Source organism: Pelodiscus sinensis, chromosome 3 (assembly GCF_049634645.1).
Source record: "Pelodiscus sinensis isolate JC-2024 chromosome 3, ASM4963464v1, whole genome shotgun sequence".
Lineage (NCBI taxonomy): Eukaryota > Metazoa > Chordata > Testudines > Trionychidae > Pelodiscus > Pelodiscus sinensis.
This window is the reverse complement of record NC_134713.1, coordinates 154,858,273-154,880,487: the sequence shown is the minus strand read 5'-3', so window position 1 is coordinate 154,880,487 and position 22,215 is coordinate 154,858,273. Positions and strand designations below refer to the sequence as shown.

Genomic DNA, 22,215 nt, shown 5'->3' with positions numbered 1-22,215 from the left:
ATTTTTTGTGGCACTTCTCCAGATTTATCCTACGAGGATATAATATGCAAGCTCTGGGTCAGCCAAGTGAACTGGGAGGAAAAGATTTTATTATCCTCTCTACATAGTCAAGTTCAAGATGGGACAATGAGGTTTGTGTATTATTCTTCAAAACTTGCTGCAGGCTATAAACATTTGCTGGTAAAGTAACTGTAGCCAAAGATCAAGTAACGCAAGTTGGCAGCTGAAATGTGGAAAGAAAAAAACAAAATGTAGACTGTAGTAACTTTTTAAAGCATTATGTAAAAACATTATTTACAAAATATTAGCACTGCAGGTTTAAGACCTACTTTATTGGCTGATCGGAAGATATTGCCATGGTTACTTGGTACTTGAAAGGTCAGCTGTGCCACTGGCAACATCTCCATTTGTTACTGAGATACCTCAAGAAGTGAACTTGTGTAGTCTGCATTAATTCTACCTACAACAGTATGTCAGCTTGGCAAATGAATCTGCCTGGTGGCGAAGACTTGTGATCCTATATTTGGATACTCTGAAGTTTATGAAAAATAAAAGTATAAGGATAGTAAAGAAAACTTCTTTTAATTGATGAGGGAAGAAAAAGACTTCTCTATTTAGAAATTATGGGCCTGATCTGAAGCCAGTCTGCATGTTGAATTTCCATGTAAGATTATGGGAATGCCATATGCTGAGCAGTTGTAGGACAGCACTTTCAGTATTAGTAAAGCAGATGGTTCAAGTTGTTATAGTACACCCAAGATAGTTTCTGCATTTAAATGCTAAGCAGATGGAATATGTTTTTAGAGACCCCTTCTTCCATTGAAGTCTAAGGAATTTATATGGATAGCTCATATCAATGCAAATAATTCTTTGCCACAGAAATCCTTAATCAGGTGTGAATTCAGTAAGTCAACTGTAGCTAACAGAAGAGAGACTAACAAAGACTGGAGGTCACAAAACACATCAATTTCTTAAGATCAGTTACTAATTACAGTGCAAGCCAGCAAGAGATCAAATATTTGCAAAAGAACATAGTAATTGAAAGCAAGGTTCATCTAAGCATCCTATGTGATCCAGGAGGTAATTGAAAAAGAATGACATTTCTATATGACTTAAGGAATAGCACGAGCCATTTCAAAGCAATTTTGTTACGAAAAGTTTTTTGTCCAGATTGTCTAAGCAACTGGCATCTAGTTTAACTATTTTTAACTAAAAGTAGTGCCTATAGAATTACAACATCCATTCTTATCAAGTTATAAATTCAAACAACTAGGTAACTCTACCACCATTTTGCTACATACAGTTGTGCTCTCCAATACACTGCTTCATGATTAACTGCTTAACTAAAAAATTGATGATATAAAATCTCTTGTCCAAAATGTTTCATCTGCAACAAATTTCTTATATGAAATATCTATAGACACTGCTAACGCACCTAATACCTAAGCACCTAGTACCCAAGTGGTGATTTGTTTGGTTTTGTAAGGTGCATTTCATGGATTTGTATTACACAGTGTTTTTTTTCCAAAGCAGTTTCCTTTTTATTCTTCTTTTGAAAAGATTCTCTACTCTTTGGCAATCAGGATTTTTAAATAAGTAGAATTTGAGATCATGTATTCTAAAATTTTAAGGATACAAGGATACATTTTTCAGTTTCAATATAAGCCCCACAAAAGTACCCTTCAAATGTAACAAGATGTAGTCATTTTGTTATTCAGAAAATAGGTTTCCTTTTTATTTAGGACAAAAACATGCTGTGCCCTGGACTGGTCAATGATGAGTGGCATTTATTTAAAACAGCTGTCTACGTGCACTAATAGACTGCAAGGACATTTGCAAACTGTTTAGAATTAGTCTTTGATATTTTGTAAAGTGTCACATACAAATAAAATATAACTTCAAAGTCTTCACCATAGCTTTAGAATTCCTACAAAAATAGAAGCGACAAGAAATCACTGTCTACTTGATTTTGTTAATCTACATTTCTGAGAGATTAATTTCTTGACCCCACTGGCTGAAGAATATTTCATTGCTTATGATGGGAAACTCAGATTCCAAGGCAAGTAAATATCAGCTAAAAAAGGGGGAGGAAATTGGCTTTTGTAAGGTGATGGTCCAAAGACACTGATAAATCAATTCTTGATCAAATAATCTAAAAACATTTCTGGTTAAATAACGATGGCCTATTTGTTCGGTTAATTGGCAATGGGAATTTTGTTTGGTGGGAGAAAGATAATGGGCCTCTATGCAGGAAATCAACCAAGCATTACTAAGAGAAAATGAAAAAAATATATGCCCTAAGTTGCTTTCTATGACACATCTGTGAGTTTTCAAAAAATTACAGTTGCATTGCAATTTAAAGCATTGTATTTCAGCGAGTGACAAGCTTATACTTTTCAGATGTATTATTCATATACATTACGCTTTTTTAGTTCAGCATGGACTTTGTAACTGTCAGTTAACATCCATTATTAGTTGAAGCCAGACATCAATCTCAACTATGTGTAGAGTTAACTTTTAACACATGCAAGAGCAACTATTGAAATCCCTGAGGCTGGCTGTTGCCTTTATCATTTTGACTTTTTAAGGGATAAGAGCAGGGCCCTGTCAACAACGACGATGGAAAACATTTCTACTAGTCAGGGTTGGCGGGGACAAAGCATCTTCTTTTATTCTCTCACATTCTAAGATAGAAACAAATGTTTATCTCAGAACTATGCAGTCTGGATTGGATTATTTTTGCTGTTTGCCTAGAAACTATATTTACGTCTCTTTGATGTCTCTGATGCCAAACTATTCTCTTTTCAGCTCATAGGCCTACATGACCCATTGATGGCAAGAAATATAGACAGAACGTAACAAAGATGCTGACAGATAGTCTCAAGGGAAATAAAAGTAAGGGACTAAAAAAAATGATACCCTTGCCTTCTTAGGAGAAAAAAAAAAGTTGGTATATTATTACAAAAGGAAATATGCTGCAAAAGAATAAAATATATCCTTCAGAACAGCAAGTGTTGGAGCACAGAAATAGGTTTTATCTTTAGTGGAGGTCACTGGAGGTGCACAAACAAATCCTGAACCATAATATGATAATTTAAAGGCAACATTGTATTTTAATTAATGCCCACCTGTGGACTGCTTACTCATCAGCAAGAAAACAACATGAAGTGCTATTATCTAGTAGTTAGATGTAATGGATAGGAACACAAGGAGTTTCAAATACATATTTTCATCTGGATTAAGGAATGTAATCGTTTTCTTTACTTACCCTCAAATTATCTACATTGCACATTGATTTAATTGCATGCAAGTTCCACAAGTTCTCTCCTTCTGTGGAAGTAAACACCACTCGTGAATATCTATCACCTGGAAATACAATAAAAGGGCTTATGAAGTATGCAGATATGTCTGATATCAGAGATTGAAACAGATGTCTGTTGTTCAAGCAGTAAATAAAAGTACTTTAACTGTACAGCTCCAAAATATTTGTTTGAAGGTGGAAAATTACCTTTATATCTGACAGACTTGAGGCCTTACAAGAACTCCAACCTCCCTCAACATCTTGAAACTGAAACAGTTTTCTAAACTTCAGTCTCCCACTTACTGAATTTTATACAGCTCAGAAATCCTAAAAAGTTCCTAGCCAAGCTCAGGGTCTGTCCCCTGAAACCTGACAAAGGAGGAAAGGTCTCACCAGCTAACTATTATAGGACTATTTTCATTCATAGCACATTGGCAGAGGATACCTGCTATAATAAGAGGCTGCCTTAGTGAAACAATACACATGGGGATATCAATCATAATTACAAGGACATCTGCAAAATGATTTCTTTGCTTTGGGGGTTGGTGGCTTCAGTTGAAGTTTCTGGGGAGTCCTCAGTGCTATTTTTAAAGTCTGCATTCTGGAAGTTGAACAGACCTAACGTACACAAATTCCACTATAAAAGAAACTTTATTTATCAGTTAAACACATTAAGTTACTTTTATTTGAAACCACTTTCAATAACAGGGAAAAGCAAATGACCTGTTTAGTAACTGGTGTTCCTCAGGATGTAGTGCTCATCTCCATTACACATTAGGTGTGTGTGCTTGCAACAGACACTGATGCCGAACATTTTCCCTCAGCTCTGGTGACCCGTGGAGTGGTGCCTCCATGGCATGGTATAAGTGTCACCATGCACTCTTCCCACCCTTAGCTCCTTCTTGCCAGAAACTGACAATGGGGAAGGAGGGTGGGTTGTGGAAGGGACATGAGGAGCACATCTTGAAGAACACCAGATATGAAACAGGTAACTGTCTTTTCTTCCAGTGATTCCTCATGTCCATTCCACATTAGGTGACACCAACCAATACCCAATGGCTGTGTTGATTGCAGTACATTTCTGCCAAACCCAGCATCATCTCTGGCATGTTGAGCGATGGCATAGTGAGATGTAAACGTGTGGACTGAGGACCACATTGCAGCTCTACAGATACCTTTGATTGGCACATGCGCCAGAAAGGCAGCCAAAGATGCCTGAGCTCTGCTTGAATGGGCTTGGCCAATCTGTGGTAGAGGGACCTCTGCCAGCTAGTACCAGGTGCACGAGATGATCCAGTTGGAAAGCTGCTGTGTGGAAACTGTCAGGCCTTTCATTCTATCGGTCACTGCGATAAAGAGATGCATTGGCCTATAGAGGGTCTTAGTACAATCCAGGTAAAAAGCCAAAGTCATCTGGACATTCAGAGCATGTACATACCTCTCTTCTGACATCATAGTGATAGAAATGTAGCCGTGTTAGTCTGGTGTAGCTGAAACAAAAAACAGGACTATGTAGCACTTTAACGACTAACAAGATGGTTTATTAGGTGATGAGCTTTCGTGGGCCAGACCCACTTCCTCAGATCAAATAGTGGAAGAAAATTGTCACAACCATATATACCAAAGGATACAATTTAAAAAAATGAACACATATGAAAAGGACAAATCAAATTTCAGAACAAAAAGGGGATGGGGGGGAGGGAGGTAAATGTCTGTGAGATAATGATATTAGAGGTGATAATATCATTAGCTCATAGACATTTACCTCCCCTCCTCCATCCCCCTTCTGTTCTGAAATGTGATTTGTCCTTTTCATATGTGTTCATTTTTTTTAATTGTATCCTTTGGTATATATGGTTGTGACAATTTTCTTCCACTATTTGATCTGAGGAAGTGGGTCTGGCCCACGAAAGCTCATCACCTAATAAACCATCCTGTTAGTCTTTAAAGTGCTACATAGTCCTGTATTTTGTTTCTGACATCATGTGAGGTGTGGGACAGGACACAGGCAGGAATATGTCCTGGTTCACAGAGAAGGAAGAGATGGCCTTTGGCAGGAAGGCTGCACCTTGCCCTTGTAGAAGACAGTGTAGAGGCTGAGGTCAGAATCTGTGAGAGAGACATCACTGCCACCAGGAACACAACTTTCCAGGGCAATCAGGAAAGGAGCAGGATCCGAGTGATATGAAGGGTGGCCCAGTGAGCCAGGCAAGGACCACCCTGTAGAACAAGGTCTTGCACCTGCAGATAGAATTGCTCAAGGCCCTGCAGAAATCTCACCGTCAGGGGAGTGCTCAACTCATAGGTGGGGAGCTTCAGGCTGGGGAAATGCCCGAAAGGAACCAATGTAGGTTTGCCCCAGGACCGAGGTGCCATGGACATGGGTGCTGCTGGCACTGGCAATGCCAATATGTACTACACTGCCCACAAGGTCTCTAGGATTGACAGCACCTCCAGGTCCTGGGGGCCATCTCACCACTCCTCAGTATAGACATGTCGGGATGGGCAGAGCTCCATTCCACTTGAGCTGGAGTCTGACTCTCTGATAGAGGTGACGAGTTGCCCACCATGGGTCTTGGCTCCACTCATGGCTTTTCCTTCTCTTTATGGGACACAGAGGAACATCTCATTGACACCTTTGCCTTCTAATGGGAGCTGCCGAGCATGAACAGTGCTGGCTGAAGGGCAACACCAGCAGGGCACTCAGTACTGAAGCAACGGCACTCAAGGCAGAGTCTGATCTTTGTTCTGGGGCTGGCATCAACACTGACTCCGTCAGAAGAGCCAACAAGCAAATGTCCCCCCACTTTTTTTAGTCCAGTGCTTAAGCAACTTGCAAATTTGGCACTTATTAATAACATGCCCCTTGCAAGACACCTCAGGCAACTGTTGTGAGGGTCACTAGGAGGCACAGGACGCCTGTATCTTTCAGAAGGTTTGAAGCCTGGGGATCAGAGAAACAACAACTATCACTAAACTACAACTACTAAGGGAATCTACTATAAACAACTATCTGTGAGAGAATAACACACAGCAGAGCTATTAACTGGGATATAAATGGGTAAATAAGAGAATATAGATTAGGAAACCTGACTCTACATTAGCAGCCAGGAAGCTGGAGGGAAATGGTAGAATGGCAGAATGCCCAGTGTCCAGCTACAGCAGCCAGGAAGCAAATGAGAAATAGCAGAACTGGCGAAAGCTACCGAAGTTCCATGCACCATCACTGCACTGGTGGCAAGAAGGAACTGAGGGTGGGAGGAGCACACTGGGCCCCTTATACTGCACCAGGGAGGTGCCACTCAAGACATCATCAGACCTGCTCCCCTATGGATACTGCCGAGGGAAAAACTTCCAGCGCCGATGCACATGTGAGTACACTCACTTAATACGGAACTGACATGAGGAATTACTCGAAGAATGACTTAGTAGCTACCAGAACTTCATTCTTACCTAACCAGAAATGCATCCTATATGCACATAAATTTGTAAGTACTTTGGAGTACAATATGGTATTTTGGGTTTCATATTGCTTGATTTTTGTGTAGTTTAGGGACAGACATAAAAATCCAAAATGTCACGCCTTGGTAGCACTGTAACCACAGCAGGTAGAACAGATAAAGACACTAAAGTCAGAATAGCAAAAGCCAGACATGACTTCGTAACTCTAACACAGATTTGGAGAAACAAAAATCTTGCCTTCCAAACTAAAATCTGAATATTTAACAACTTTGCAAAGTCATTCTTACTCTATGGCACTGAAATTCATAGTCTCAGAAAGATCTTAATATCTCACCTCCAAGTTCTTCATAAAGAATTGCTTTAAAGAAATCTTCATCATCAGAAAAAAAAAAATCACAAAATGAACTCTGGAGGAGGATGAAACAGAAATCTTCAGGACAAGAAATTACACAATGACAATGGAGCTGACTAGGACATATATGGAGAAAAGACCCAAATAACATAATACTTGCATGGGACTAGAATTTCCAGGGCAAGAAGTGATGAGGTAGGCCAAGGATATCATGTCAATGCAGAACAGAAGCAGAACTGAAAGCTACCTAAAAATGACATGGGAAGACGTTAAGATTCCATCAAAGATGGGAAGGCCCTATGTTCCACAAGGAATGGAGAGGAGTAAGTCATAGTCTTGTAAAGAACATGCAATGTTATGAAAAATGCTTTCAATAGTCATTTTCAGGTAGTAAATCCTATTTAAAAGAAAGGAAATAGCCAGATCTTGCCTTACTGTGAATGAGCAGAGGAGACAAAAACAGCATGAGAACCACCGGGTAGAATTGTCCCAGAAGATAGGACAGGTTTTTCTAAATGCCTTAGGAGTAGTGAGCTACAGCCTCTCTGATCCTGAGGGCACACAGGGAGAGAAGTCAAGGAACAAACAAGGCAGAGCAGTCCAAGATGAGGCTGATACCATGTTACCATTGCCTAAGTGGGATGGTGTTATTGCTGTCATGGATGGGACTTCAGGAGCTGATGCTCCTTCAAGCATAATTAGTCACCAGGAGATTTCAGGTAGCTCCTCCCACATTTGCTCTTTGTTGGGAGAGATCTACTTGGTCTCAAATTGTCTTGACTCTTTGAAACGAAGAATGATCTGGGCCGAATTTTTATAAAAAGCTAACTTTAGTATTTTCTTTTTTAAAAATGTAATGGAAATGTTTCCATTGGGGTGAGGTTTTATAAAGGCTTGATTTTATAACACTTGCATTTTGAGCCAGATTTGATCTCTCAGATGCCCATTAAAATAGTCTTGCAAGAAGCATATATAAGGAAAAGTGATTTTCTGTTTTTAGATTTAAGCTGAAGTATAGATACTGTACTGCTAATGACCTAATGTATATTATGTGCTACCACTGTACTAATGTACGTTAAGGTAATAACACTGTAAGGATTATAAACAACCAAAACCAAAAACTTTCAGAGAAATGCTCTGAGAAAATGTGAGGTGTAATGCTTGGTGGGAACTGCTGATGGAGCATAAAATGTGATTTAGTCTAAATTTCTCAGAGCCTTATGCACAGATGAAGGTGGTGCATATGATAAATATAGGGAGCAAGACCTCATTTTTCTAATAGTGAGACATTTCCTGTGAATATTCAGTATTCCCACAATACTCAGACTTACTATTAACACCATTCCACTCACTTGGAATATCGCAGAAAAAGCTGTCTTTGTGGAAATTCCAATCTGCTTGCCTTTTCTCTCTTTCATAGTGATCATCTGACCATCTGTCATCCTGATGACTAAAATGGAGGAAACAGTTTTATCTTATTTGAATACAGAACATAAGATTCTTAAAAAATGTTTCCTAACTACTAATGCATTTTACTTGCTTTGGCCAGAGAAAAACAGATATTAGTACTCTTACGACTTCAACATTCAATTACTCAAATATTCATGATATTTTATCTTACTGGGGTCCTTAAAGCATATTATCTTGATCTGAACACTGACAAATTCCTGTAGTTCAAAATGAAAAATCAGAAAACATTTTCGATTGTTATGCTGGATGTGTTGTATATGGTAGGACAAGTTTTATCAAATCCTCTCTTCAGTCTAGTTCCATACATTAAGCCTAAGAAATATGTGGTGAGGGAAGAGGAATCTGATCCAATCTCCATTCAAGTCCATGGGAGTGCATTTACTGACTTCGGGGGAACTGGAACAGGCTCTAATTCAGCAAAATGAGATAACATGATTAAAAATTTCTTACCTTTTTGCCTGTTCGTCTGCATATTTAAAAGGATAATTTGCCAATGTTGCTTTATACCCTGTGTTTTTCACCATATTATTCCACGTGACCAATCTCTGGCCTATTGCAGTCCCTCTTGGTTCGAATCCCTAAGACAGAACATTACAGAATTTTATTATTACATTTCATTCCATTGCTTTAAAAGAAGAATGGAAAACAAACATCAAAGTGACAGACAGCTATAATTGGAAAGTTCAGTTATTCCAGACATGTAGTTCAGAAATGGATTGCTTTATCATAGGATGTTTTGATAGAATCATGACCAAATCCATAGGGTTTATAGGGTTGTCACACATTCTGATACATGTCACACATCTCCAAGTCAGAAATAATGATGGTGTATATTGCCTTACCAACCAGGGAATTGGTTCTTAGTATTTTCAACAGATAAAAGGTTTGAGATAACTTATCTCAATTACATAATATTTTGTAGCTTGAATAATTATCTCTGTATGTTGCTTATGTGCGCTAGAGAAACTCATGCATGTCTTGTCTCCAGTCCCAGAAAAAACCCTCAGTCTTAGTACCATTAACCTCCCCCCCGACACACACACACACACACTTTTCCTGACTAATGCAATTTAGAAGACAGGTGACTGAAGGAACATTTTTTCTATACAGGCAGTCCCCGGGTTACGTATAAGATAGAGACTATAGGTTTGTTCTTAAGTTGAATTTGTATGTAAGTCAGAACTGGCTCCAGATTCAGCCGCTGCTGAAATTGATCAGCGGCTGACTACAGGAAGCCCTAGGCAGAGTTGCTCTGCCCCCGGCTTCCTGGAATAAGCCGCTGATCAGTTTCAACAGCGGCTGAATCTGGACTCCTGGGCAAGAACAGCTGGGGCGCTGCCGGGTAAGTCCCGGCAGGACCAACCCGGCAGCACCCCAGCTGCTCTACCCCAGGCGTCCCGCAACAAAAGCCTGGTCAGCTGGGGGGGGGGCGCACTAGCTGCGCCCCCCCCCCCCCCAGCAGACCAGGGAGACCCGAGAAAAGACGCGGAGGCACAGAGGTCCCGCCGCCTCTGCGGCTTTGCTCCTGTCTCCCTGCTGTGTTGGGGGAGTCCCCCCCAGCACAGCAGGGAGACCCGAGCAAAGCCGCACAGGCGGCGGGACCCCGCTGCCCGTGCGGCTTTGCTCCTTTGCCCCGGAGCAAAGCCGCACAGGCGGCGGGGTCCCCCGCCTCTGTGACTTTGCTCCGGGGCAAAGGAGCAAAGCCGCACGGGCAGCGGGGTCCCGCCGCCTGTGCGGCTTTGCTCGGGTCTCCCTGCTGTGCTGGGGAGTCCCCCCCAGCATACCAGGGAGACCCGGAGCAGCTTTTCTCGCCCCGGAGGATGCAGTGGCGGGACCGCTGCACTCTGGGCGGGCCTACCGCCCGCGAGCTCCGGGGCGAGAAAAGCTCCGTTCGTAAGTCGGATCCGTGTAAGTCGGGGACTGCCTGTACAGAGATCAACATGTCAATAGTATCTTTGTAGTACTTTAGGATAGTCATTAAGTAAAACATTTTCCATGAGAGTCCTGAACACATGATCGAATTGGTTCAGAACAAATAAGAACTGAGCCCTTTCTTAATCACAATCAGATTCCTTTCAGACCTTTAATATGATTAGGACTCTATCACTCAAAGGTTTTCAGATTTTCTCTTCCTTTAATGGATTCTGGCACCCTGCTCCTAAACCTAATTTAGAATGTGTGATCTCCAGGACAGAGAACCTGTCTTCAATGATTATGTTCTAAGATCCACTACTCTCCTTTATATGAGTCATTAGATAGGGCTCACCTCATTTGTTAGCTTTGTGAACACAGGAATCTCTCTCTAAAATATACTAAGAGCAACCCAAATAGGTTTATGTTGACAGAAAACATTGTCATAATTACCAACAAAATCAGCAGCTGTTTTGCCCATGTGAAAAATATAGGATGTCTAGAATGCAAGGTTCATACTCAAATGTCCCAAAAGATCAGGTATGCTCAAATTTGGGGGTTTGGTTTGGGCACATCTGTATTTGAAAGCAATGTAACAAGTTCACTGAACACTACTTACGTTACCTGTTTACCATTATTGTTGGAAAAAGAGCATAGCATAGAAAATTGTCTAACGGTACAAGAAACCCATGTTAACTTACCAGTAATGGATCAGAGAAATCTGGAAGATCTGGGACTAATATGCCAACCAATGCACACACCACTATTAATACAGTACACATGCCTAAAACCACCACAGGCCAGTCAGCTATCAGGGCTGCATAACTATCAGGAAAGAAAAAAATATTAGTAAGGCAAGAGGAATTTGAAAACAAACAAACAAACAAACAAATGAAAAAGACAAGAGAATTATTTCATACCTCTCTTTTTACAGAATTGGACATGTTTAAAGCATGGTACTATTTTTCTTTATTGCACTTAAATTTGATTAAGCTGGATCTCACACAGACAGCACAAAAAGGTCTGAAGCCCCACTTCTCATTTTTTTTAAACTGAAGACAGAAACAGACCCAAAAGTATGTTAACGTCCAGCAAACCCCTCTTTTCTTGAAACTTTGTTTGGGTTCTCGGTATGAAAAGTTGTTTTCACCAGTTCATTGGTATTTCTTTTAAGAGTGTTATAAAATATATATTTCAGTTTAGGATTTTTGTGTGTGTGCTGCTAAGATCGATTATTTCTGACTTATTCAAAAATAGATTTATCTGGCTCACAGGAAATGATAATTGCTACTTATTTATTCAAACCATTCTGGCAACTATGGATAGAACACAATTAACATCATTTTAAGTCAAATCACTACATGAGATCAACTGTCCATTACTGATTTTTATACTATACCCTCAACTTTGTAGTTCTCATTTAGTCAATGTTTTCCCTGATCCCGTACCATACAAGAAAATAAGTGTTTTGCATAACCCAGAAGAACAATTTGCTTTGTATGTTGAATCTACAATTTGTTATTTAGAACCTATTATGAGGAGTCACAGAATTTGTTCCAAGTCCAAGGGTAAAAATAAACTTCAAGCTTACGTTCCAAAGACAAGTTTACAGAAAGGTTACATGGCCTAATCTTTGGAACAGAACTGAAGGGACAAAGTCCGTGTGAGGTTTGTGCATTTTGAAAAAAAAAACAAAAAACAACAACACACCACCACATTTGAGAATGAATCATAGCATATCAATAATAGCTGTACACATGTACATATCGATCAGGACAATTTATATTCCACTTCCTCCTCAATCTCCACTTCCTCCTTAATCTCCAGGCAGACTAAAATATAAATGTAGTTTGTATTACTACTTTTTCTGCTTCTATTTTCACCACTCTGAGAGACTATTGTTCTTTTGAGTTTCAGATCCGCATATCTGTGTGTTCTTACCTGGATGGACCCAGTTACCCTTTGTCCAGGATCTACTGCAAAAACAAGACCTAATACCCCCTTTTCTCCAAAGGCAACAGGACAGCCACTCTGGCATCAATTTACCATTTCTCTATTATAATACTAACAGTAGTCAATAATATTGTTACTGGCTGCCCTTGGAGTCCACTGCAGTATGCCTCGATCTGAAATCCTCAAGCATAATCAGAAAAAGTTTCTAAATCTGTTCAAGGTGTAGTTTGCTATTAAACAATCATAACCGGACAAATTGCCAAAAGACCAATTGTGCACAATTTTATAGAGAAGGACTTAATTACATTTTTCTAGTTACAGGATTCAATACTTATATATACACCAGATTCTAGACTGATTAGTTAAATGTTTGTCAAGAGCTCTGAAAATGTACCAGTTTGTTGCTATTGCGAGAATTATCCTTTTCTCCTGTTACGTGTGTGATTAGAGCCTGGAGTGGATGCAAATGTCTACCTACAGATGCTGTACACAGCTGGGCTTGGTACAACTGCACAGCTGGGAGGAGCTGCCACCATAGGGCACTGGTTCCCAGGAGTGGCAGGACCACTCTCCTCTCTATTGGCCATAGCGGCTCCTGGGAGCAGAGCCCTGTGGAGACTGATGTGTTGATCCTTCAATATCTGCATCTGTGGGTAGACATTTGTATCAACACTGGTTTCTGTGTTCAGGATGTAAGTGAGCAGTTAACTAACCAATAAACGTAGGCTTATTGGTTAGTCGAGTCAACTACTTGCATTTCCCCCCTCTTCCTTGCTGCCTGTGTATCAGAAGCAGAAACGGAGGGGAAGCAGGAGCCGGTTCTGCCCAGCCTCCCACTCCTGCCTCTGTCAGCAGCCCAGCTCTTACTACATTTAAACCGCAGAGCCGCAGTGGGGGTAGCTCCTGGACCTGGCGTGAGCCAGGATTGAGCAGCCTTCCCTTATTGACTAATCTTGTAATCAATAAAAATTCTATCGACTACACGATTAGTGAAATACCCGCTTCTTAACATCCCTACTCTGTGTATAATTCCATTCTTTGCCAAGCAACTCTCTCATATCTTGGCAGACGGGAATTTTTCAAATCAGCAGCTAACACTAAAGAAAGTTATAGCCTATATGACCCGTTGAAAGACATTAGTAAACCTTATATAAGAAACAATGAGGTTTTGTAAATCGTCCTATTTTTTTGCATTGCTGTAGCTAGGTCAGATGACCAGCAGATGGTTTCTGCTGGTTTAGTTGTCTAAAGGGGGCCTCGGTTGTGGTCTGGATCATGCCCTTGAGATCTGATTGCTCCCCTAGAGCCAAGGCAATACAGAGGAGTCAGAGAAAAGGTGCAAGTTAATGGATTCCCCTCCCTCCCCCCCCCCCCCCCACCACCAGGCCCACCTACTTCACTAGTTCCCAAACCAAGGCCCTACAGGTTATCTAAGTGTACAATCCAGTTACTGAGTGCCTCCCATTTATGTTTTTCCCAAGGTTACTTCCTAACAATCTGGAGCTCCTTAATTTGAGGCATGATCACATGCCAAGCAGCTTGCCTCAGTCTTAGTATTCTGTTCAGTTAGCCAATCTTAGGGCTTTCAAGGAGGGCAAATCTAAGCCCTTGCTGCTAAAGCCTGTTGTCACATGCAGTTCACTTCTTCCTTCTCCTGGGCTGCTAGTGTCCTGTAAAACTGTTCTTGGATGGAGAACAAGCTGTGTAAGTTACACCGGTTGAGGGGTGAGCCCTTCCTACCACAGCACTGTTCCACTCCCCATGCTGGTTCAGTGGGGGACTGTAAACCCCATCATAATCACACACTGAATATTTGCATCAAGAATAATCATTGCAGCCGGAATAGCAAAAGTATCCATTTGAACATATCTGCCATCACTTGTTTCTACATAATGTGCAATCCTTGCTGATTTGAAGTTTTCAACTCTCTGGTACAGTCTTTGCTAATTAGTCTGCTATGAACCTTTTAGTACCTTGAGCAAACAATTTCACAGATCACTGAAAATGCAAAAAGGGCACAAATATGCATATCACATAGATTCACAATAATTTTAAGTAGCCTCTGAAAAATTTGGAAATATCATTCTCTTTCTAGCCAGCATACATTTGAGAGTTACAGTAATTACTTCTCTTTTCTCAACTTCATATTTTCAGATTGTTTATCTGAGCTTCATTTGGCACCACTAATGACATTGGTAAAAGCAAGAAACTGCTTCAAGTGATTTGTCCGCAAACAACTGAGATCGTACGTTGTTATCCAAAAGGATAATATGCTGGTCTCTCCACTTCTACTTACTTTGTGGCCATGGTATGAGATATTTGTTTTAAAATAAAATCGTAGTTTTTTTCCCCTAAAAGGCAAGCTGTGGGAATATATGACCTGAATTTAAAAAATATGGGTGACCTCTGCCCCATATTCAAAAAAGCAGTTAAGCATCTACTTAAATCCACCCCATTCAAAAAAGAATTTAAAAGCTACTTGCTTAAAGTTAAATATATTTAAGAGTTTGCCTGGATTAAGGACCTCAATTTCCTGCCTTACACTAGCTGATTAAACCCATCAATACATTGGTGCAGTTGGCTTGGCTGAGTCAGAGGACAGGACCAGGCTGATAAAACAACCATTTCTTTGGTCACTGTCCAAATCAAGTGAAAGTTCCCACTAACCATAAAACTCATAGGTGCCTGAAATCTATTTTATGTCAAACCATCTGCTGCATTCAGTCTCATCTGTAGAATGCTAACATTTCCTACAATGCTTTGTGATATGGTGCTACATTTTCCTAATCCATCCAGCACCTATATTAGCGATTCTTTACTTGCCTCACAGCACTTCCAATTAGCTGGGAAATCATGTTTGCATGCTAAGCGTATAACAGCTGAAAACCTGGCTCATCTCAGTTTGGTTGCACACAAAAAGATATATACAGCTTTTCAAAGTGGATGCACTGGTTTCTGGATATTTAAGAGATTTCCATTATTTCATGTACAATGGGAAAGTATTTGATTGGATTTATATACAGCATATTAACTGAACAGGTCTATTATTTACTAAGGGCAAGTCCTTCATCTGGATTATTCCTTTAACATATGTTCATTTGAAACAACCTTTAATACTTCAGGTGCATGCACAATTTTGGATAAGCCATTCCACTTTCTCCCATTAAATGGTATGACGTTGCTAATCTCTATATTATAGGGAGGCTGTACCCATTTTTGCTTAAAAGTAGAAAAGCTTATATCAATTTCCTTCCCTGAACTTTATCAGGCTTTTAAAAAAAATACAATTATTGGTCTTGGAACCAGGAGGTTTCTGGTGGTATTAGTAGGATGATGGTCAATTGCGAGTTGTGTGTGCCTGATATCGATTGTACAGTGTGCACAGAGAGAGAGAGAGAGAGAGAACACATATACCCTGTAATTGCAAAGAAAAATAAATGTGAAAAAGAAACAGGAGACAACATTGGATATTTGTCTAATTAGTGTTATTCTTTCCATCTGTTTTTAGAGGGGAACCTAGTCATATGTGCACAGCTGATTTTATGATGCACTAACACCTGTGTATGAAACACAGTTGGGCACTAAACATGCAAGATGTCAGCTCTGATTTGCTTTTCTTAACACAAGAAAGAACATGGACAAGATTTATAAGTGTTTATATGGTGCCTTACCTTTTTGGTAACTTGAATGGTCTAGCTGGTCTGAAAAAAAAATTATTGAAGGTAAGCTAAATTCATTTTCCCCCCCTATGCAGTTCAAGTAAAGAAAACATTTTAAATAGGTATATTCTGTCCTATCATTATCCAGAAAAAAAAAACTACTCAAACAAATTCTATTTCAACTGCTCACGTTATTGTTACTTCCTTACAACTAGTTCTTCTAAAGCTATTTTGAGTAGCAAGAGAGAACAGGCACAAATGTATTGACTGCTACACTTTTTTCCAATAGATCTTATGTCATAGTATAATAATCTTTAGCAAACACTTCATATTTTTTAAAAGTTGTAAGATCGATAACCAAAAAATGGCCTCCAGGGAAAACATAAATCCATGTAAAGATCAATATATATAGACATGAGAAATAGAAATAACAAAGTTATAACTAAAAGTCACAGCTTCAGTTAAAGTAGGAACTTTGTTTTACTTTCAATAGTCATTTTTAATACTGTTTCTAAATTCCATAGATAGAAGACTAGAAGAGAGAGTTTCGCAGAAAAAAGTCATTTTGTAATACTAAACTCTTAGTTATCCGAAAAAGTGCAGGTTTAATTCCCATACCATGGCATTAATGGCTCAACATTTCTAAAGACTTCACTAATGGTTACAGAAGCAACTGAAACAAAAATCAAATGATTTCTTAAGAGTAAGATTTATTGTCCCTGGAAGAAAGATTGAGTGAAATCCTGGCTCAGAGGAATAAGCTGTACCATTATAAGCAGGGCTTGACAAACGGCAGCGAAAGCCGCTCGCCAGCCGCATTGCACATGCTCAAGAGCTGCACTGCACATGCGCGCGTCGCCGGTGAATGGGGCGTGCGGCTGAAATTTACTCGCTACAGGCGAGTAGATTCTATAGTTTGTCGAGCCCTGATTATACGCATTTTTGTACAAGTAAAATTGCGTCCACACTAGGGATTGTACTGCTTTAGCTACATTTGTTTCTAAATCGATATAGTTATGGTGACAAAAATAAAGAAACAAAAACCTCCTGTGTGTAGAATAGCCCCTAAAAATTAGGGCTCCTTTAGACCACACAGAAAATATAATCTTATGTAGAGTAACTTTATTTAGGATTTCACACATGCTGAAGAGCACTTCTGTGATAAAAAAAGGAATAATCAAAAATACATTTTTCAAGAAATACTTTAAAAAAAGCTACACATTAGCATACTTATTACTGGGCATCATCAATAACACACTCCGTTGATCAATTGAGAAGATGAAAGAACTGAAAACTAGACAAACTAAACCAGGTTTCTAATTAATCTTTCAAGCATAGTGGCTAAGTGTTTGTGGTCACTGCCAAATGATACAGAGAATAATTACAAATCTTAACCAGTTAATTCCTGTATCAAGAGATAAATTGAAAAATAGCAATTTGAATATAACTGTATGTTAGAAATACAAAAAAATCATGAGAAAATATTTTCATTTTATAAACGAAATTGGGCTAACAGGCATAATTCCTTAAAAAAACCCAAAAGCTTAATCTTGTAGACAGATATCATATATATAGGGGTATGTCTACACTACAGCGCTAATTCGAACTAACTTAATTCGAATTAGTTAATTCGAACTAAGCTAATTCGAACTAGTGCATCTAGACTAAAAAATTAGTTCGAATTAGCGTTTTGCTAATTCGAACTAGCACGTCCACACTGAGTGGACCCTGAACTGAGGTTAAGGATGGCCGGAAGCAGTGCCGGCAGGGCATCAGATTAGGACTTAGAGTGTGGAGCTGCTGCCTCAGGCTAGCTGAGGGCTGTGCTTAAAGGGACCCGACCCCCACCCAGGAACAGACAGTTCTCAGGGGTGCCCCGCTTGCAAAGCAGTCCTGGCTTGGAGTGCCCTGAGTGCCCACACTTGGCACATCACAGCTCTCGGCCATCAGCCCGGCTGCACTTGCCGCAGGCTGCCATCCGGGGGGGGGGGGGTGTCAATCAAGCGACTTCAGGAGAGCTTCCACCCCAAGAAGCCCGCAGAGCCACCCCAGTCCTCCCCATCGGGGGCTTGTACCCCATTCCTCCCTCACCTCCTTCCACTTACCCCTCCCTAGCCCCCCTTCCTGATGTACAAAATAAAGGACACGCGTGTTCAAAAATAGAAACTCTCTTTATTGAACAAAACTGGGGGAGACTGGGAAAAGGAGGTGGGAGAGGGGAAGAGAGAGGGTGGGAGAGGGGAGGGCAACTACAATATCAGGGGTTTGGAACAGGTCCTATATGAAGAGAGGCTAAAGAGACTGGGACTTTTCAGCTTAGAAAAGGGGAGACTGAGGGGGGATATGATAGAGGTCTATAAAAGCATGAGTGGTGTGGAGAGGGTGCATAAAGAAAAGTTCTTCATTAGTTCCCATAACAGAAGGACTAGAGGGCACCAAATGAAATGAATGGGTAGCAGGCTTCAAACTAACAACAGAAAGTTCTTCTTCATAGAGCAAATAGTCAACCTGTGGAACTCCTTGCTGCAGGAGGCTGTGAAGGCTACAACTAGAACAGAGTTTAGAGAGAAGTTAGATAAAGTCATGGAGGTTGGGTCCATGGAGTGCTATTAGCCTGGGGGTAGAAATGGTGTCCCTGGCCTCTGTTTGTGGAAGGCTGGAGATGGATGGCACGAGACAAATGTCTTGGTCATTGTCTTCAGTCCATCTCCTTCAGGGTCCCTAGTGTTGGCCACTGTTGACAGACAGGCTACTGGGCTAGATGGACCTTTGGTCTTACCCAGTACGGCCATTCTAAGCTCAGGGCTCAGGGTCGGGGGTCTCAGTGGACCACCTTGATTTTCATGCACACCTGCTCCTGGGTGGCCAGGTTGGCAGCTATCCTGCCCTAGACGGCCACTTTCCTGTGCCTAGTGCGGAGGTCGTGGATGATGTCCACGATCTCCGCACTAGACCAGGTGGGCGCTCGCCTCTTGCGGACCCGGGCAGGCTCCCGGGAGCCGCCAGCCTGGTCCCGGGAAGAGGCGGAGGGCTGGGTGGCAGCGGGTGGCTGGCTCGTGCCGTGCCAGGTGCAGGGTCTGCTGGCTGGGTGCTGGCAGGCTTGCACCTGGAACGGGCACCGTAGCCAGCCCGCGCCCCTTTAAGGGGTCCGGGGCCGAGAGGGGGGCAGACGAGTTTCCCTGGTGGTGCCCAGAGTGGCCACCAGGGAAAGCTGGGGAGGGCTAGCCTCCCACTAGTTCGAATTAAGTGGCTACACAGCCCTTAATTCGAACTAGCTAATTCGAACTAGGCGTTAGTCCTTGTAAAATGAGATTTACCTAGTTCGAATTAAGCGCTCTGCTAGTTCGAATTAAGTTCGAACTAGCGGAGCGCTAGTGTAGCGCCTATCAAAGTTAATTCGAACTAACATCTGTTAGTTCGAATTAACTTTGTAGTGTAGACATACTCTAGTAGCCCAATGTCTGTGACTCTGTAACATTGAAATGCTGGTTGTTCCCTCTGGGCAGCACTGTTGCCTCCATGGCTGTTTCCTCTGGACGTCGCTGTTGCCTGAGTCACGTCCTTTGCCTTCCATCGGGGCACTCGGCGAAGGGGGGCGGTGATGTACATGGGCAGGGGGCGAGGCCTGGCAATATACGTCACCGCCCCGCCCCCCTTCGCCTCCTGCTGTGGTGCTCTGCTGACTTCTGCGCTGCTCAGCCGGGCCACTGAGGGGGAGCCCAAACGGCCGCTTGCGCCACTTGCTCCTCCGCAGCGGCCCAGCTGAGTAGCGCAGAAGTCAGCCGAGCGCCACAGTGGGAGGCAAAGGGGGGCGGAGCAATGACGTGCGGCGTGACAGCAGCTCCAGGCCCCGCCCCCTGGCCATGAACGTCACCGCCCCGCCCCCCTTCGCCTCCTGCCATGGCACTCAGCTGACTTCTGCGCCGCTCAGCCGGGCCACCACGTGGGAGCAAATGGTGCAAGCGACTGTTTGGGCTCCACGCTCCCCATGCAGCACGGGGAGCGTGGAGCCCAAATGGCTGTTGGGGGACCGTGGTCCCCCAAGTGAGAGGCAGGAGGGGGAGGAGAAGAGAAAGAGAGAGAGAGAGGGGAAGGAGAGGGAGGAGAAGAGAAAGAGAGAGACAGAGAGAGAGGCAGGAGGTGGAGGAGAGCTGAGGGGGGGAATAGGAGGAGGAGTAGAAGGAGGAGAGAGAGAGAGAGATGGAGCGAGAGACTGGAGGCTCAGGAAAGAAGACCGACGTGGAGGAGGAGACCTGAAAATCCAGTCTTATGATGGGCTAATTGGCTAGTGTTTTAATAAAACTTGCCCTCAGCTTTTAGAATATTAAATAAAGCATTTATTTTCCTACTGTTGTGCTACAAAAAATGATATTTTGATTAAAACCAAGGCAACAATTTGAAGAAGTTGCACACTCATTTATAAATAATCACTGAACTCATCACTATTGAAGGAGCAGGTGCTTGTAATTCCCATAATGTACAGGGGAAAATGGAAAGTTTCGCTGAATTTGGTGCTGTACAAATTGGGAGACTTGAGGTAATGAGGGACTTGAAAAATACATCTGCCACTGGAGAGTAAGCAGCTTTCCCTAGCGCGTAGAAGAATCTATGCAAAATTCTGCAGAATCTTAGCTTTCCTTTGACTTAATTAAACAGAGAGATTCTAACCCTTGCTGTTGCAAAGATTAAATGCATTTTGCATTTGAAGGTTAACAATGCAGTGTTGTCTTGCTGGGTCTGGGAGGAGGGGGGAGGGGAGAGAGAGAGAGAGAGAGAGAGAGAGAGAGAGAGAACTGCAGTATTCCCCTTCCCCCATCTCCCCTTGCTGGTTCTGCTTCTCAGAGTTCTCCGATGATTTAACAGAGTGAAAACAGACTTTGTTGTTAGTGGTTTTTACTGCTGCTATTCTGAAAACTGTGGGCAATCATCAAGCTGACATCCCATCAATTGTACTGCTGCTTAAGCAGCAGAGGAAACACACAGCAGAGCTATTAACTGGGATATAAATGGGTAAATGGGAGAATATAGATTAGGAAACCTGACTCTACATTAGCAGCCAGGAAGCTGGAGGGAAATGGTAGAATGGCAGAATGCCCAGTGTCCAGCTACAACGGCCAGGAAGCTGGGGAAGAGTTGTGGAGCCCTTTACCCATGCAGAAGATGGGAAGGAGAAGAGAGAGAATGCTCCTTCCCTCCAGCCACCAAAGGGGGCTGATTACTGGCACACTGGAAGCCTTCCTTTTAGCTGGAGGGTGATATAAAATACTAAGTCTCTCAGTAGGATTAGAATTTCCAAGCAGGACCCGGTAGGAATCTCCTTATCCTTCCCCATTTCTAGGAGTTGAGGGGCTTGACTTCTCACCAGGGTACTATCTCTGGAGCGTGGGGCCTTCCCATCTTTCACAATGGACTCTGGAAAGTATGTTCTTTGCCAAGTAGGTGCCCACTGCCTGCAAAAAAAATTTAAGCCTTGATGTAACAACCCTGATCTAGATTCAAAACTACCAGTCTATACAGTAGACTCCTTCAGGCAATCATTGGGTTTTTATTTTCTCTGAAAAGCAGGACACATTTATATATTTCAATATAAAAGATGTAAGCATCTCCATTGAAGATGCTTTTTCACCTATATTAGAGACCTGCTCCAATTCAGCCCACTGTGGTGGAGATCCTACCGGCCAGCCTGCCGTGGGCATGGAGCAGCTCCAGTATAGCCTGCTATGGCTAGGCTCCTTCCAGTTGTCCCACTGTGGGCCAGCTGGCCGTTCACTGGGGTTTGGGTAGGTCCAGTTAATCAGTTACTGATAAGCATTCCAGTAAGCCTAATGCTTACCGGGTAACTAGTTAACATTTTACATCCCTAATTGCAACCAGATTTGTGATATTTTGGCAGGGGTCTGTAGAGAAGTTTGCCCAACCACATGCCTGACCCATATCAATTCCAATAGCCTTCACATTAAGCAGCAGATAGTTAATAATTCTGTTTTTATGGATGAACTAAATGGCTGTCATAAGGACAAAATACTGTCCTCGCTACAAAACTGGCTTTCCATTGGGGTGCTTGAAAGAGCAGAACAGTCCCCTCTCCCCAGCCACTCCACCATCTT

At 42.0% G+C, this 22,215-nt stretch overlaps 1 protein-coding gene across 7 annotated transcripts in view; it reads right to left on the bottom strand.

Annotated features, from left to right (window-relative positions):
* The window catches only part of DISP1 (dispatched RND transporter family member 1), a 180,913-nt gene that overhangs the window by 5,214 nt on the left and 153,484 nt on the right, over positions 1 to 22,215 (bottom strand). For 6 of the 7 annotated variants that reach the window (XM_075925248.1, XM_075925250.1, XM_006115598.4 and 3 more), the window contains 5 exons: positions 16,121 to 16,150; positions 11,198 to 11,321; positions 9,036 to 9,163; positions 8,468 to 8,565; positions 3,269 to 3,366 (listed from right to left, as the gene is read on the bottom strand). In XM_075925248.1, the coding sequence (XP_075781363.1) occupies positions 3,269 to 3,366; positions 8,468 to 8,565; positions 9,036 to 9,163; positions 11,198 to 11,321; positions 16,121 to 16,150 (478 nt within the window). Of the gene's footprint in view, positions 1 to 3,268; positions 3,367 to 8,467; positions 8,566 to 9,035; positions 9,164 to 11,197; positions 11,322 to 16,120; positions 16,151 to 21,470; positions 21,559 to 22,215 lie in introns of all 7 variants that reach the window. The other variant, XM_075925251.1, reaches the window with a different exon arrangement.